This window comes from Odocoileus virginianus, chromosome 11 (assembly GCF_023699985.2).
Source record: "Odocoileus virginianus isolate 20LAN1187 ecotype Illinois chromosome 11, Ovbor_1.2, whole genome shotgun sequence".
NCBI lineage: Eukaryota > Metazoa > Chordata > Mammalia > Artiodactyla > Cervidae > Odocoileus > Odocoileus virginianus.
Window position 1 is genome coordinate 19078022 of NC_069684.1, and position 19081 is coordinate 19097102.

General features: G+C 36.8%; 1 protein-coding gene and 1 pseudogene across 4 annotated transcripts in view; both read right to left on the reverse strand.

Moving 5' to 3' along the window:
• Positions 1 to 19081, reverse strand: part of TDRD5 (tudor domain containing 5) — a 90420-nt gene that overhangs the window by 27020 nt on the left and 44319 nt on the right. For all 4 annotated transcript variants that reach the window (XM_020868804.2, XM_020868799.2, XM_020868801.2 and 1 more), the window contains exons 7-13: positions 12793 to 12946; positions 11570 to 11778; positions 10244 to 10464; positions 7925 to 8137; positions 7185 to 7251; positions 1665 to 1865; positions 1010 to 1165 (exon numbers count right to left, since the gene is read on the reverse strand). In XM_020868804.2, the coding sequence (XP_020724463.2) occupies positions 1010 to 1165; positions 1665 to 1865; positions 7185 to 7251; positions 7925 to 8137; positions 10244 to 10464; positions 11570 to 11778; positions 12793 to 12946 (1221 nt within the window). The remainder of the gene's footprint in view (positions 1 to 1009; positions 1166 to 1664; positions 1866 to 7184; positions 7252 to 7924; positions 8138 to 10243; positions 10465 to 11569; positions 11779 to 12792; positions 12947 to 19081) is intronic.
• On the reverse strand, positions 12954 to 19075 carry LOC110121584 (serine-threonine kinase receptor-associated protein pseudogene; annotated as a pseudogene).

The window sequence follows — 19081 nt, forward strand, 5'->3', positions numbered from 1 at the left end:
GATGCTGGGAAAGATTAAAGGCAGGAGAAGGGGATGACAGAAGATGAGATGGTTAGATGGCATCACTGACTCAATGGATATGAGTTTCCGCAAACTTTGGGAGTTGGTGATGGACAGGGAAGCCTGGTGTGCTGCAGTCCATGGGGTTGCAAAGAGTTGGACACAACTGACCAAGTGAACTGAACTGTGGTATGGAATAATACATAATAATAATATTGTTATTACTATAGGTAGGAGTTGCCATGAGGTTTACAGCAAAGTTAGAAATGAGAACACTTCAAAAACATCTCAAGTGTGCAGAGGGAAGAAAAAATAGCATTTGGATCCATGCAGGTAAGGTCACAACTGCACCAAGGTGGTAGCAGAATTCAGTATATGAGAGAAATTATGCAGGAAAAATCATGGCTGAAATCAAGGTTTAAACCAGCAAATGATGAGAGACAAGGTAACTGTTGAGATTACTGTGTAGTTTCCAAACTTCCCCAGGTTTGCAAATGCCTCAGTTTCCTCATTGCTAAAATAAGGTTAATTATAGTCACTACAACTTCCCTCGTTAGCTCAGTTGGTAAAGAATCCGCCTGCAATGCAGGAGACCCTGGTTTGATTCCTGGGTCGGGAAGATCCACTGTAGAAGGGATAGGCTGCCCACTCCAATGTTCTTGGGTTTCCCTGGTGGCTCAGATGGTAAAGAATTCACCTGCAGTGCGGGAGACCGGGGTTTGATCCATGGGTCGGGAAGATCCCCTGGAGGAGGGCATGGCAACCCACTCCAGTATTCCTGCCTGGAGAATCTGCATGGACAGAGGAGCCTGGTGGCATACAGTCCATGGGGTTGCAAAGAGTCGGATATGACTGAGCAACTAAGCACAGAGTCACTACCTCACAAGTATTTTATGAGTATTAAATAATATATTTAAAGTGCCTTTTATAGCATTTGGCATACAGTAAGTACTCATTAAATATTAACAATTATAAAAAGAATATGACAATATTTGCAAAAACCTCTTACCAGGGTATATAAGTCACTCTCTTTTGATTGTGGACTGATCTCTCGGTCTTCGTTAAAATAGTGCTGGGAAGAATAGCCCAGCTCTTTCAGGACAATGTCCTCAGGCCTCACACTGGATTTAGTGTATAAAGCTAAAGGGTTGAGGTCTCTGAAACCCTAGGATAAGAAAAAGGAGGAGGAAGAGTTTAGTTTCTCAGGAAAAAAAATGGAAACAGCACTCCATAATCCTCAAATGTTGTGGAAATGTATTATCTTCTAAAATTTAATAGAATTTTTCCCACACTGATAGTGCCTGCTAGCCACAAAAATATCAACACCAATATTAATGGTGATGTAGACACTGCTATCAATAATTAGAAAATAAGAAAGTGTTGCTCTTCTCTAAGAAAACTTCAGAGAATCAAATACTTGGGGGTAAGACAGAATCCTCCATTATTTAAAATAAAAGAAACTCACATTCTAAGAGACAATAAGCCAAATGTAGTTTTCTGTGGTCATGTGAAAATTAAGAAAGTGCTGTGCATTCAGTAAGCCAGGCATCTCACAGATGTCTCTTAAAGAATCAATCAAATAACCTTCTGTATTAAATTCTCCTATACCTTGAAGGGTTAAGATTAAACAAAATACATTACAAAATACATTCAGACTGCTCCACCTTAGAAGGGACATTTTCTCGGCATACAATAGCATGACCCTCTGTCCTCAAAACATGGTGGAAATAGACATCTTCATTTGAGGACGTATCACACAGGAAAATGTTCAGGATCCCATCTACATATTCATCCACTACCCCTACTAATGGCTTCAAACCACACAACTTCTGGAACTGCAAAATAGCTCTGGGTGTCCAATGTTCCTGAAATACAATCAAGATATGAGATTCAGATGACAGCTTCAAACATCAATTATAAAAACCAAACCACAAATTACAAGTGAAATCCTAACGAACTAAAGATTTTAGTGAAAAAATCAAACCGTGAAAATATCAGAATAACACAAGGATATTCATGATTTGGGCATGATAAAAAGTAGAATAAAGGAAAAATTATGAAAATGCAATTATGGGAAAAACTTATCTTAATGTGATGAAAAACTTCCATGTCTGGAAATGATTGGGTTAGATTATTGGACCAACCCTCCCACAGAAACTAAAAATTTTAGATAAAATATTTTTAAAACATGTCCAAAAAGCATCAGAGAACTAACAAAAGAGTAACAAATTACCAGGTCAAAATTAAAGGAAAAGTGGCAACTATTTTTGTCTTAAGGTTATCTGCTAATCCAGGCTAATCTGAACTTTGGTTTCAATGATTTTTACAGGTCAGAGGACAGAAATTCAAGCCAGTATCTGCCCATGATCGGGAGTGGAGAGGAGTTTATTAAATTGAGTCCCTAGGGATACATGCTCAGACTAAGCCAGAAAAAGGAATAAATTAGCCTTCATATGGATTTGCAGCTCAATTTTCACATCAACTGGGTGGTACACAAATCTTCAGGTTGTTCATTTAAATTAACATGGTTCTAGATTGCTAGGTACCTGGCAGAAGAGAATGTAAATCTTTCTGGAGGCAGGCAAACTCAACCTATATTCCAACCAATTTTACAAAAATTTTTTAAAAAGTCAATGAGCAGGACATAGGCAAAGATAAAAAGTATATAAGGAGACAATGAATCACAAATAACAACATAACTAATACCAAACCTCAGAAACTTTAGATATCTGAATTTCTAGAGGAATTACAAAACAACTAAACTTACTACATGTAAAAACAAACAAAAAATGAAATTAACTTGAAAGCTTCTGCAGAGATCTAGCAGAATTAAATAATCAAGAGAACTTTTAGAAAGTAAAAATACAATAATATTAGAATTAGAAAGTAAAAATAGAGTAATAATAACCAAAAGTAAAACCCTAATAGGTGTATTCAATAACAGATTAGGTAGAAATAAAAAATAAACACCTATGGCTGATTCATTTTAATGTCTGACAGAAAACAAAATTCCGTAAAGCAATTATCCCTCAATTAAAAAATAAATTTTTAAAAAATTAGTAAACTGGAAGATAATTTAGAAAAATTACCCAGAATGCAACATAGAAAACAGAAAGGTATATAGACTACAGAAGAGAGGTTAAAAGATATGGAAGGTAAACTGAGAAGGTTTAACATATTTTTAATTATGGTTCTACAAAAAAGAGAGAAACGGGGGGGGGGGGCTATAAAAATGAATATAGGGAAAGACAGTAACTGAGGAGATACTGACTAAGAATTAGCCAGATTTAATGAAAAGTAACAATGCACAGATAAAAATTCCAATGAACCACAAAGGAGGATAAATAAGAATAAATCGACACATAAACATATTAAAACTGAAGAACACAGTTTTCAGACTTCAGAAACATGGTAGAGTGGTAAAGACTACCTTTGTCTCTCCCCTTCAATCTATATCCAGTGAAACATCCACAACTCAAAAAACGTATTTCTGGATTGAAAAAAAAAAAAATGGATTGAAAAAAAAAAACAAACAAAAAAAAACGTACTTCTGCCCAGCACAACAGGGCACTGCAGAATTCCACACATCTGCACACCCAAAGGGGATGGACTGAAATGCACAGAGGAGCGGGGCCACTGCAGAGTGCATGCTGGCAACCTGGCCCTCCGAGTGAGGCAGTGGAACACACGGCTTCAGAGAAACTGGCAGCCACAAGGAAGGCGGTGCACCCAACTGGGGCCCCCTGACCACTCCTGGCACCCACGGCCTCAGGCAGGAGCGCACCCTGGCCCTCCAGCATCTAAGGTGCCCACAGCCCCGCCTGCACCCTCTTCATCACCTTTCCCCACAGCAGGTCCTGTGCCTCCAGGGGAGCCCTAACACTAGAGCCCACAGTCCAGATGACAACAGCGGCTACGGCAGAAGCAAGGCAGCGAGACTCTGGTGGCACAAAAAGCAGTGACAAATAGGGCATGGAGCCACACCTCTTACAGGGAAGGGGGAGGTTGGAAAGTGCCAACTCTCAGAGGCAGCTCAGGTTAAAGAAACCAAAACCTTAAATGGTTGCGCCACCTACTGGAGGAAATTGAGCTCCTACTCTGTCATTCAAAACCAGCTCAGAACACTTCATCAAACAACACGAGACTCACAGCGACACTGTACCACAAGAAGACAATGACAATTCTCCAGAAACCAAAGTCAAAGAATACTTCAGTTTAACTGTTAAAGAATTCAAGATAGCTGCTGTGAAGAAATTCAATGAGCAGTGAGAAAGGCAGTTTAATGAGCTCATGAATAAAATTAATGAACAGAAGGAATATTTCACCAAAGAGATTGAAACTAGAAAGAAAGAACCAAACAGGACTTTCTTGGTGGTGCAGTGGTTAAGACTCCACCTGCCAATGCAGGGGACATGGATTTGATCCCTGGTCCAGGAAAATCCCACATGCTGCAAGGGCAACTAAGTCTGTGGGCCACACACTGAGCCCTCATGCTGCAAACACGGAAGCCTGTGCAGCCTACAGCCCATGCTCTGCAACAAGAGGAGCCACAGCAATGAGAAGCCCGCACACTGCACCTAGGGCATGGACCACTGTCTCACACCAAGCACACAAATTAACTCAAAATGCACTAAAGATGTAAACGCAAGTGAAAGTCACTCAGTAGTGTCTGACTCTTTGTGACCCTATGGACTATACAGTTCTGGAATTCTCCAGGCCAGAATACTAGAGTGGGTAGCCTTTCCCTTCTCCAGGGGATCTTCCCAACCCAGGGATCAAACCCAGGTCTCCTGCATTGCAGGTGGATTCTTGATCAACTGAGCTATCAGGGAAGCCCGAGACTAAATGTAAGACCCGAGACTAAATAAAACTTCTAGAAGAAAACACAGGCAGTGTGCTCTTTGACATTGGTCTTAGTAATCTCTCTTTAGACATGTCTCCATAGGCAAGGAAAACAAAAGCAAAACTAAATAAAAGGGACTACATCAAGCTAAAAAGCTTTTGCACAGCAAAGGCAACTAGCACTATAACAAGACTGTCTACCAAATAGGAGAAGATTTTTGCTAATGATATATCTGATAAGAGGTTAATATCCAAAACACATAGAGAACTCATACAACTCAACAACAAAAACAGGCTGGTTTGAAAATGGGTAAAGAAACTGAAGAGACATTTTCTAAAGACGACATGCAAAAGGCCAACAGGTAATGAAAAGATGCTCAACAGCACTAATTATTATGGAAACGCAAACCAAACCCACAATATGACAGCACCTTACACCTGTAAGAATGGCAATTATCAAAAAGGTAAGAAACAGAAGTGTTGGCAATGATGTGGAGAAAAGGGAACTCTCATATACAGTACTGGTGAGAATGTAAATTGGTGGATAGAGAGAGATGGTATGGAGATACCTCCAAAAATTAAGTATAGAACTACTATATGATCTAGCTATCTCACTTCTGGGTATTTATCCAAAGAATATGAAAACACTAATCTGAAAATATATCTGCACCCTCACATTCTTTGGCATTATTTACAATAGCTAAGATATGAACTAAGTGAAGTGCCCATCAACAGAAGAATAGATAAAGAAGATGTGGTATATAAATATAATGGAATGGAATACTAATCAGCTATAAAAAAAAAAAAACAAAGCTGTTACCTTACCATTTACAACAACATGGATTGAACTTGAGCATTTTGTGCTAAGTAAAACAAGTCAGATAGAGAAAGACAAACATCACATGATTTCCCTCTTGTAGAGTATTTAAAAACTAATAAACAAACAAAAACAAAATGATGAACAAACCAGACACATAAATACGTATATACAGAGAACAGAATAATGGTTATCAGCAGGGAAGGAAGAGGGTGTGGGCAAAATGGGTAAAGGAGGTTGGGTCATCTAATGGAAAATAAACTTTTGGTAGTGAGAACAAGGTAAGGTATATGTATACAGAAGTGAAAATACAATGTTGTACACATGAAACATATAATGTTATAAATCAATGTTACCTCAATAATATAGTTTTGTTTCCTAAAGAGTAAATTTGTAAGCTTCAATTTCACTAGCAGATAGTTCTAATAACTATATTGAAGGCAAAAGGAGAAGAGGGTGGCAAAGGATGAAATGGTTAAATAGCATCACCGACTCAATGGACATGAATCTGAGCACACTCGGAGATAGTGAAAGACAGGGAAGCCTGGTGTGCTGCTGTCCTTGGGGTCTCAAAGAGTGATGCACAACTTAGCAACTGAACAGTCACAACAAATGGAAGCTACTGATAAATTATTTCAACTAACAAATATGGGATAATAAATGTGTACCTTATGTATAATTAAGAGTTCTGAGGGGAAAAAGACAAAATTAGGTGTGTAATTATAACTACATAAATATATGTATCTATATGGATGAAAATGGCTCCTGTTCCATCCCACACCAATCATCTCCCATAACAATGTCAGTAGAGAATTCTTTAAAAAATGTGTTTCTGATTGTGGCAGTTCCCTTTAGTTTCTCCCCAGAAACTAAAGGACAACGTCCAGCATGTACACACTGCTATATTTAAAATGGATAACAAACCTAACCTAAGATAAGTGAACTCTGTTCAGTGTTATGTGGAAGCCTGGATGGGACAATACGACAATACAAAATACAAATAATACAAAATACGACAATACAAAATAAAGTTTTTAAAAAAATAAAGGACAATGTCCAGACTCCTGCACATGGCTACGGGTCTCCACCTTAGTCCCTATTTCTCTGACATCATTTGCATGCACCAACTGCAGCTTGTCCTCTATTACATAGCCAAACAGAACCACTTAAAATTCCTTAAATTTGGGATCTTTCATGCTGCTCTCCCTTTGCCTGGAATGTCTTTCTTGTTTGTTCAATTATGCTGCTAATCTTCCTTCAAAGTTTCATGCAAATGTCACCTCTTTTAAGACACCGTCTCCGATTACCTTGAACAGAAACAAGGGCTGTTCCTGCTGTATCTTTAACATACGCTATAAAATTCCCTAGGAAATCTGACACAGTACAATTAATTTTGTCTACATGCCTTTCTCCCATACTGTCTACAATGACTTTCTTTTTCATGCTTTATTTTTTTATCCTGAGAACTCTGAATTGTTCTTGGCATCAAATGCTTGCTGATTAAATGGGAAGCACACAAACGTACCTCTACTGGTCTCACCCAGGCCAAAGAGCAAGGGATGGCCTGAGCAGGGAGCTTGGTGTAGCAGCACCTGCAACAGACAAATATAGGAATATTTAACCATATTTTAAAACTGCATTTTATGGAATCTCTTATTGAGTGCGCTAGATCTTCTTGCTGCATGTGGGCTTTCTCTAGTTGCAGCGAGTGGCGGCTACTCTTCACTGCAGTGCGCAGGCTTCTCGCTGAGGTGGCTTCTCTTGTTGTGAAGCATGGGCTCCAGGCATGTGGGCTTCAGTAATTGTTGTGCACGTCTTATCCACTTCTTGATTTAAGTTTTTTATACCATTTCAGAGTATTTAATGCACGCATTTTTAAATGAAATGTCTTAACACTTCACACTAATGTCTAAGAAAGAAATTTGTAAAACATAACAGTCTTTGAAAACTATGAAATTAAAATATAGGTGGAAACAGTCCAAACTTCATGATATATAAATGCAACTCTTAGCATGACCCAAAGCATCATTTTCTTAATAAGAGAATGAAATTTAGTCTCATGGTCCATTCAGATTCACAGCCATATGAGAGAAAACACAAGAGATCCAACTGTGAAACTAAGTGACCATTTGCCAAATCTGCACTAAGAAGAAAGAAGGGTAGAAAGAAGAGAGGAAGGAGAAAAGGAAGAGAAGTCCTCACTCCCCCACAGCCTCAGCATTATGGTTCAAACCTAAATTGTTCTTAATGAATTTATTAACTCACTTGAGGAACCTCAGGGAAGACTTCTGAACAGTTCCAATGTTTCCAAAATCTGGATAGAACACTTCAACTTCCTGTTTCCCGAGAATTCGATGGATAATGACCCGATACCACCACTTATCCTCGGAAATCCTTACACAACAGAGATGTCCTGGCTGGATAAAACACTCTTCCATGGCATATCGATCAGAAACCAACTGATTAGAATAACAGCGCCTGCAGAATTCCATAAAAGAAATCCATAGAAAAAGAAAAAAATTAAAGATCATTTTTATTGATGTATCAAGAGCAGGAAATCTTGGCACAAAGCAAACAAAAATTCTCACTTTTTCTGATTTGGTAATGCTTATTACTGATATCAATTAATCTTCTTTTTCATATCCAAATCCTTTCTCTTTACCAATAAACTTCTTCAAATAGAAATTTACTAAGTGATCATTATATAACATTATACCAAGTATTCTTGGCATATAGTATATAATATAGTGATATAGTTGACTTAGAAAAAATACAGTATGCTTTTGGAGAGATACAAAATAAATTACTCTTATATGTGACACCAATGTAAAAATCAGATTCCTGTTCATGAATAAATCTAAAGTGAATGAAAACATAAACATTTTTACACAGTGGTTACTACCAAAAGACATCATTATTCAATAGAGAAAAGATAATTTAGAGCAGTAATTCTCCAAGTGCAGTTTACAAATTCCTGGGACCCTGACACACTTTCAAAGAGTTCATAAGATCAAAGCTTTTTTAATATATGTATTATTATGAAAATAATTATTTGTCCTTTTCACTGTGTTAATATTTGCATTCATGGTATAAAAGCTACGGTGCCTTTGCTTTTACAAAGTTTTACAAAAGGGTGAAACTCCAGGTGCCTTTGCTGAATCAAGCCAGTGGCATTCAACTGTACTAGTAGTCATTTATTTTTCACTGCCATGCATTCCAATTAAATTTTTTTAAAAAAGAAAAAAAAAGGCTAATTTCACTTAAGAATATCCATGATAAAGCAATAAAAATTATTAAGCATATTAAACCTCAAACACAGAGTGACTATCTTTTCAATGTTCTCTGTAACAAAAATGGAAGTATAAGTAAAATACTTCCTAAGTTGTCTTAAGGAAAAGCACTTATGGATTTCAGTAGTGAACTGAACTAGCTCCTCTGTGTGTATATGTGCGTGTATTGTTTTTAGTTGGAAGATGAATAAGACACTATTAAACACCATTTTTGCTTGAAAGGTCCACTCAGAAACTATGTTTATTCAGATTTGGGTATTTGACACACACTTTCTCAAGAATGAAGTGGACTTGTCACTTTCAGGAAAACATTTACAGTATTTATTGTCAATGATAAAATTAAAAGCTTTCCAATTAAAATTAGGATTTTCCAAATGTTATATCTAGCACCGTGAGCTTGATAGCTTCCTAATGCATAATACTCTTCTGATGATATCAGAGATACTAATGAGTGAGATTTTTAAAAATATACTGTGTGATGAAACGTCCACATTTGGAAGATGGATATAACTCACTGCACCAGTATTTTCCAAAAGACCAATGCATGATGTTTTAAAATCACAAATGGTGGTAAAATTGAGGGCCAGTTCCAGTGAGTCCACACTTAGAAGATCTCTATGCTTACTTATACAGTGGAAAGTGACAAACACACTCAAGGGATTAGATCTGATAGACAGAGTGCCTGAAGAACTATAGATGGAGGTTTGTGACACTGTATAGGAGGCAGTGATCAAGACCATCCCCAAGAAAAAGAAAGGCAAAATTGTTGTCTGAGGAGGCCTTACAAATAGCTAAGATAAGTGCAAAGTTAGAAAATGTATTTTAACATAGTAGAGTTTGAAAAGTTCAAATTCCACATTACATCTAACTTTAAGACACCACTACTTGTCAAGTTTTCATATACCATCAAAAGAGTATTCACAATTTTCTGAAAAGGCTGTTAAAATACTCTCTTTCCCAACTATGTATCTATGTGAGGCCAGATGTTTTCATAAACTTTCACCAAGAGAATGTATCTCAAGAAATTAAAGACAGAAGCAGATACTGAAATACAACTTTCTTCTAGTAAGCCAACTACAGCTGTTTTCCATAAAAATGTTATATTCAGAAAAATGAACTTATCATGATTTTTAAACAACATTTTACATTTTCGCAGTTTTATTTTTGGTACAATAAATACTGATAAGCAAAGGCTCTCCTGAGTCCTTAATTTTTAAAACCCCTGAGACCAAAATGTTTGAGAACTGACTTAACAAGATACATGAAAAATACATTGCAAATAACAGATTCCTACCTCATTTCAATCATCATGTCCTCAAGTAACTCTGATGAATCCCTGCTGTAGATTCGGATGTAGAATTGACTAGGAGAGATTATATACTCCACAAAGACACCCACGAGGGTACTGGTATCTAATGGGGGCAGTCTGCATAACTTCTTGTCCTGCACAGCATCTGGTGGGATGTCATGATTTGCCACTGCCAAGTTGAGCTGGGATTTGTTAATTTCTATTTGCTACAAATTAAAAACAAACAAACAAAGAAACCACTATAAATCTTTGAGTAACATGTCAAACTTTGACAATGTTTCTTAAAGTATATTTCATGAGTTACCTTTACAAGATACACCTGGAAAATTATAAAAATGAAAATTCTTAGGCTCTAGGCCAGATTCAGTGATTCAGAATATCTGCAAGTGAGTGAGACCCACAGTTATGCCTTTAAAACAATTTCCAAGATGATCCTTACCTACCTCAAAGTACAAAAAGTACTGTCTTACATTATTACATAAAGAGATTTAAAAGTGTGTCACACACAACCGCCCTGTGCAAAACTGAAAACATGCTGCTTCAAACACTGAGGGTGAACTAAGTTACAGCCTCATCCTGACCAATCCTACCAACAAAGGCAACTTTAAAGAATGGATTAAAATCCAGACTACTCTTCCAACCAAAAATGGGGCTTCTCAAACACTTTTATTCTAAAATATACTATTTTCCATTAGGCTTTTCAGTCGTCCTCTAGAAAATACAGCAGGCTCTCCACACAAAATGTTTTCTCTCCACGGAAGAAGCCAGGTGTAAAGGGCAAAAGGGAAGAAGAGGGAGCAACTAATACCTTAATAATGACGAAGTAACTAACAGGAGATGAGAACACCAAAGCGGAGAAGTGTGTGTGTGGAGATCAAGTAAAAGAGAAAAGCACCCTACAACTGAGGCTAGGTGCAGGGGCAACCTGCAGCAGTGCTGAGAACAGTTACAGCCAAGCTTCTCAGTTCTTCCCTCTGAAGCCCTGAGGGTTTTCAAGGCTACTGAAACACATGGACAGAGAATCAATGTCTGCCAAGCAATGTTATCCTCAAATAACAGTCAGGTCTTCAAAGCCAACTGAAAACTTTGAAATGAGACTCAAGGAAAGCCAGTTATATAAAAGACTGAAAACCAGGATAAACGCTGTATAAGATGACTTCAGACCAAAGTTCTGGTCTTCTCTAAGAAATCATATGTCCAGAAATAAGACTTTTTCTCAAACAGAAATTTTGTCTAAAGAAACACTCATTCAGTTACTGTTCATAATGCGGAATCTCCAGTACATGAAGACAGACATCAAACCATACTCACCAGCTGCAAAGGTTTTACCACCAGATTAGGCTTCTTGAAAATCTTCTGTTCTGGTTCCTTATGGCTTTTTGAAGGGCAATCCCAAGTAGTTTCCTTGATAACAACAGTAGACAGTGAATTTCTAGGGGGACTGGACACACAAGCTTTGGCTTCTATTTTCTTATCTGATTGAACTACACATGAATTTCTGACTGATGACACAGCTCCATCTGAAATGACCAATAGAGAAGCCTATGTATATCTATTAAAATAGTCTGTAAACTATTACTAAGCACATTCTATGTGCCAGGCACTGGGCAGATAATGATAGATACGAACCTGTCTTTGCAGACCTTTCAGTATGGAGAGACACAAGGGGAAGTTCCAGATGGGAACAAATCTTACATTATTTACATTGGGGGCAGGGTTGGAAGATAAGTCTGGTAAGGTTTTTTTAAACTTTGGTGAAAGGTTTTATTTTTCAACATCCTGATTTCAATGTATTTCTTGTTCAACTTTAGCTGTGAACATTCACTGTGGCTTAATGTACAATATAACTACTTGTACTACTAATGTACAACAGAACCCCAATGTATGTAACCACTTAATATTCCATAATACAATCTCTTAATTTTTAGGGAATTCCCAAACCAATCACATATTTTGTTCAAATTTACATGTTTATGACAATTATAAGAGGTTGACACCCTAAAATGGATTCCAGATAGACATAAAACCATAGCAGCTCCTAAAGAAATACACTAGTAACTATACAAAGATGTAGGCACAAGGATATTGAACACTGTGTATTTTATAATATAGAAAAAGGGATACTCTCTACATGTCCATTGAGAGGAGACTGGCTAAATGGACTATAATGTAGTTACATAAAAGAATTATACATACTACTCAGTGTTCAACAACCGAGTTAAGACCCACTGAACTACCTAGTGTTTCCCCATGAGAGCATTGTTTCAGAAAATTCATTTCTTCAGAATTATTAAAAAATCTAAACGATGAAGAAAGCAAACTTTAAAAACTCAGATTTTAATACAGTAGCATTATTACAACATACATCATCAGGAAGGAGGTCATTATATACGAAACATTTTCAAGGCTAACATGGGATCTGTTTGGTTGATGTGGTTACAATTAAGACTGTTACCTCAATGATGCCTTCTTTTTCTTTGTCCTTACAGAGATAATTAAACGTCAGGTTTGCATCATACTGTAATACAACTCACCAGATGCTAGAGGCTTCATATCAGCATCAAACACCAGCAAGTCTTGTTCTCCTTCCCTGAACTCAACATGGAGAATGTCACTAAGTGCTCCAACAAGCTCTATTACATTTAAGAAGCCCAGTTTTTTGGGTGAAAGTTGCTCTTTAAAAATTAACTGTCACAAAAACAAACAAAAAAACAAAACAGGAATATAACATACAGATGCTTCATGGACAATGCTTTAATGGGGACTTGGATGCCAAACTAAAGTTGTAGGGGTGAGTAAATTCAGGCATTCAATAAATACTTGCTTTCATGTGAGTATAATACAAACCAAGCAACCTGTAATCCCTCACCATAAACTTCTAGGCCAGCTTCAAGTTCCTTTTAGAGCATATGGTAATTAAAAAGAAAATTAGAGGATATTTTTACCTCTCATTTTTCACAATGTACGATTATAAAGCAAAAGTTTTTTTTTAAAAAAGAGGGGAACACACAAAATACAGAAATCATAACAAAACTGTTGATATTTCTCTATGTTCACAGAAAGAATATTCACTACCACTTTTCACATGCCATAAAATAATACTATTTTAAAATATTTCCTTAAAACTATGCTTATTATTTCACCCGTGAAGTTGAGATAAATAGGCAAGTGTATTCTCTACAGCACACTGATTTTCTTACCTTGGAAAAAAGAATTATACCAAATAGAGACAGAAGAGAATATATATAAAATAAATAACAAATATGTCTGGTTTAAACTGCACAGTGCATTAGTTGAGTTTGTGCTTGCTAATAAAGTGAGTGTGTGTTCAGTTGCTCAGTCGTGTCTGACTCTTTGTGACTCCACAGACTGTAGCCCACCAGGCTCCTCTGTTCATGGGGTTTCTCAGGCAAGAATACTAGAGTGGGTTGCCATTTCTTCCTCCAGGGGATCTTCCTGACCCAGAGATTGAACCCATGTCTCCTGATTCTCCTGCATTGTCAGGAGGATTCTTTACCACTGCACCACCTGGGAAGACTAATTAGGTGTTAGAAGGAAATAAATCCTTGCCCTGACTTAATCACCTTAGAGAAGATCACAGGAACACGGAGTCCAAACACTTCTAAAGGACTGACCCTTGACAAAGGGTGAGATGTCTTTGTTTTAGAAGCATTTTATTGAGACAAGGCAAAACAATTAGATGTTCAGAAGTAGTGTACAATGAAAGAGAAGTCAAACCCATTGCTTTATCATGTATTCCCTCTTCTTTGTAACTAAAGCAAACAAACAAACCAACCCAGCTTTCTGCTTTAAGGGAAGAGTCAGAAAAATAAGCCAATACATTTCCCCTCTTCATAATAACATAAACAGCTACCAGAAATCTAACTGTAATAAGAGAGATTGAATGCTGGCTTATACATATTCATTAAAAAGACAACAGACCATTGGACTACAAGAGTATAACTCCATCTGTCTTCATCTGATACTCTTGTGTTTTGGTAAGTTCTAGCACTGGAGCTTATTCATATTCCTCATTATTTACTGCTCACGTTTGCCTTAAGCACAGAGTAACTCGGAGGCTGATGCTTCTCTCTGCTTGTTTTACTCTGTAATTTGTGTACTATCTGTGGCATCTGTCTGATGCTCAGGCCGTAACTTCAGGAGTTGAACTATAGATGGAATCTGAATTCTCTGAAGCAATTTCTTCTCTCTCTTCCTCTGTTGTCTCTGAAAAACTGATCCTCAGGTTTGCCAGCTCGCTACTATCTTCAGGAAACACACCTTTCCAAAGACCATAGGTTTTCCTACCATAATCTGCCACAGTCTCTGTTCCATCTTCAGAACCAATGGTATAGAGTTCTCCATCAGACTAAACCTCACACAGTGAATGGGACCAGAGTGTCCTTTGTAGGATTCTAATTCATCTTCACTATTATAATCATATTTATAAGGTTTAAAATCTTCATTTGCTGCTACAAGAAATTCTCAGGGTGAAGAGATGCAGAATTGATGGTTGCAGGAGCTTCAAAGAATTTGAGTCGAAACTTACTGCACTATGAAAAGCAACAGATGGTCCATACGTTACCACCAGGCATTCCCTTGGGAATACATCCCATCCTACTAAAGACATCAAAATTTGGAGATTTCACCTCTGTCACAGTAGTGTGATCCCAAAGTAGAACAGTTTTATCAGCAGCTGAAGGATCTGTTTATCCTCACAGCACCACAGAGCCTTTTTAATACCAGAGGTATGACCATTGATCTCCTTAGGTTCTGTCTGGAACATGAAGAACATGGACACAAAGAGCACCCTGCAGGCCTCCTGGATCTGAACGCTGACCTGCTGCATCACATGGCTGCCAGTATACCAGCCAACTCAGTTACTCTCAGGGGCTCGAGGGGCTTGGTACTCACTGGCCCTGCCAGGTCTATCTCCACCTTCTCAGTCACTGCCGCCAGGCCCAAAGGGTGGGATTTCTGCAGTGCATACTTCTTGTTGGTGTAATGCTCTCAGATCCAAGTCAACTCTTTATGACTTCTCCCAGGACACTTGTAAATGTGGTGCCCAGTATCAGTCAAGTCATACTTTAAAAGGGTCATTACATAGCCAATCATGAATATCCTGAGAGAGAAAGAATTGGTAGAAGGCAGCAGAAGGGTGGTAATGAATTAGATTTGGGACCTCTACTTACTTCTTTGTTCATTACACACTATGGCTTCGATCCTTTTTATGTTCATCAGTCTCTTTAAGGGTTTCTTTACGTTCTCTGTAAGTGCCTAGTACTATGAATGTGCAATTCAGCTGAACATAAGACTAGGTTGGGAAGGATTTTTTTTAATGTAAGTTACTGATTTTTTGAATAAGTGATATTTGGAAGTTTTTTAAAGGTATATAGCAAAAATTAAGTCTCCAGTCCACTCCCATTTCTCAGCTGACCAGGAGAGCACCTCTTTGGAGGTAATAGTAGTTTTGTGTGGAAACCATCACCAGCAGATTGTGAAACTTGCCAGAAATTGTCAAAACTTGAATGTACATCATCCTTCAACATAATAGATTACACTTGTATTTTTTAATGAGTTAATACAGAGACATCTCCAAATCAGTACATGAAATACAGTTGAGTTTTGCTTTGTGATCCTCAGAATCTTTTAGTAAATTAGTTTAGTCCATCAACTGATATATTAGACACATTGCCCTAATGCCTTTGTTATGCTATCTTCTCTATATACTTCCACCACAAGCAAGGAAGCAATTGATGTTTATTTCTACTTCCACTCTCTTCCATCTCCAATCCATTTTAGTTATCTCATGTTTTCCTAAGAATTTATATTTATGCCTTCAAATATATTACATGATTTAATTTTCTCAGAGTAGATTTTGCAGATGACATTTTCATAGTGCAAATTCTATTTTTTGCAAATTGGTAGACACTTGATCAGACTCAGGCTCCACCCCTTTGACAAAACTATTGCTGATGTCATATTCTAAAAAGAGGAACACATAATATCCGGCTATCTCTATGTTGGTATTGTTATCGGAGCCATTACTGGTCAATGCCTGATTTACTATTCATTGAGAGTTTTAATATAGTGATATTCTAACTCTATCAATTCTTTTTTATTATATAGTTGGAATATTTCATAGAAATATGGTCCCCTCAATCTATGATTTGGTTACCCAGTCCTACCAGTTCATTCAGGAAAGCCAGGATAAGTGACTGGCTCTTTCTCTTTGTTTACCATTTTTTAAGAAAATGAATTAGTTCTCCATCATCTTCCATGATAACCAATTAGTTTTTAACATCATATGAACTCACAAAATTAAACATATTGGATGGGCTTCAAACCACTGCAATTATTATCCTTAGTGAAACTTGAAATAACACTTCAAGTGGATTCCCAAGTCCTCCTGATGTGAACCTAATCTTTAATAGTCCTTGCTGGTCTGGAATGATAAGATGTTCCAGGCTCAATTTATGCAGTTACAATATCCTTACACATATCATTTAAGTGATCTCATAATTACCCCCATGTATCCCATAATTATTAACATGCTCTATATCACCTACTCAGTAGTCTCAGAAAAACAGTACTAATGTTTTTAAACCATCACCAGTATAATTAATAAAAGCAGTTGACATTTTTTGTTTATGGTTATCCTTTCCCAATCATTTTATGTAATTGTCCTTTATACTGTCAGCATATATAGCAATATATATGTGTGTGTGTGTGTGTGTGTATACACACACACACTTAGCTAGCCAGGGAAGCCTGCATGCTACAGTCCACGGGGTCATAAAGAGTTAGACATGACTTAGCAACTGAACAACAGCAGCCTACAGCCATTACAGACTACATCCTCTTCTTTCTAACCGTCATCTGGTCTTAGTCTTACGAGCGGCACTCATTTCAGTTCTTTTGCTGCTGGCCCTCTAGTGATTTTGGTTCTTTGAAGTTCATCCTTCAGTTGACTCCCTGAGGGTCAGTCAGGGAAACAAAGATACTTAAATTCTTGCATGATGGTAATAGCTTGTCTAATTCTGTATAGTTGAAAGTCGATTTTGCTAGCCATAAAATCCTTGGCTAACATTTTCTTTCCTTGAGTGTTTAAAACATGTTAATTTTTAAAATTTCTTTTCCTCCAAACACTGCTATGAAAATGTCTATAATGTAATTTTGTCTCCCTTATAAGTCATTTGTTCATTTGTTTAGAAGCTCAAAGGATTATTTAAGTCCAATAATATCAATCATCCTTGGTTGATATTCTCAGGTATGAGCATGCTCTTTCAATATATAATTTCAAGTCTTCCACTTCAAAAAAGTTTAGTTAAATTATACTAAAGTACTCAAATTATATTTGAGTATATACTCAGTATTTGTTCTGTTTCATCTTGGTTTTATTTCATATGTTGACTCTTATCTGCCTGTTTTCAATACCTGTTACTTTCCTTCTTGTTCCTTTTTCCCCCCTAGTATTTTCTTATGAAAAACTTTTAAACACAGAAAAAGGTGAAAGACTTGAACAGTGAACATCCGCCACCCAGATTATATAATTTTTAGTATTCTGCTATATTTGCTTAATAATCTTTACATCCATCTACCTACCAAGTCATCTTATCTTTTTCATGCATTTCAACAGGAGCTGTAGATGTCAGTACACTTTATCCCAAAATATGTCAGTGTGCACATAATTAACTGAGTTCAAGATCTGTTAGTTTTTTCCAGGTAAAAGTTTCATACAGTGAATTGCACAAAACTTAAGTTTACCATTCAATTAGCTATAATAAATGCAAAATTGTATACCCCAAACCCACATTTAAGATATAAAACATCTCCATCACCTCAGCAAGTTCTTTATTTCCCAGAGACAAACTCCTCTCTTTTTCTACCATAAATTAGCTTTTGCTATCCTGGCAATTCATATAGAAGGTATCCTACAATGTACACTTTCTGTTCAGCAGCAAATGTTTCTCAAATTCATCTATTGATGTGTTGGCTCATCTATCACAAGCTGATTTATTTTTAATGTTGAATAATTTCATTGTAGAATATACAATTTCCTTATTCAGTTTCATACTAATGAATAATAGGGTTGTCTCCAGTTTTGGCTATTAAGCATAAAGCTGTCTCAAATGTAACTGTACAAGTCTTTTGGGGTAACACAGGCTTTGATTTCTCAAGTAAATACCTGAGAGTATAACTCTGGATCAAAGGACAAATATATACTTCTCTTTAACAAACTGTCAGAACATCTTCCAAAGTAGTACCAATTTAAACGTGCAACAAAAATATATATCAGTTTACTAGCATTTATGTTTATTAATCACTCATACATCTAATTTGTGCAGTATCTGTTTAAATATTTTTTTAATGGAGTTATTTGACTTTCTACAATGGAGCTAGCTATATAAGGTTCCTTATGTATTCTAGACATCAGTCTTTCTTCAGATGTATGACTGTAAATATTTCTTCCCAGTCTGTGGTCTGCCTGTTCATTTTTACATGGACAGCTCCTGAACAGTAAAAGTTTGATAAAGTCTCATCAACTTTCTTTTAAATTACTATTGTTTTCTATGTCCTAAGGAACTCTTAAATATCCCCAGACTGTAAATAAAATTTTCTTTTAGGAGGTTTAATTTTTTATTTTTCTCATTTAGGTCTAAGATATAACTCTAATTTTTGTACATGGTGTGAGGTTGGGGCTGGGATTTGTTTTTGCCCTATATAAGTAATTGTTCCAGCATCATTTATTGAAAAAATTTCCTGTCCCCATTGAATTCCCTTTGGTACTTTTGTTAAAAATCACTTGAATGGGACTCGCGC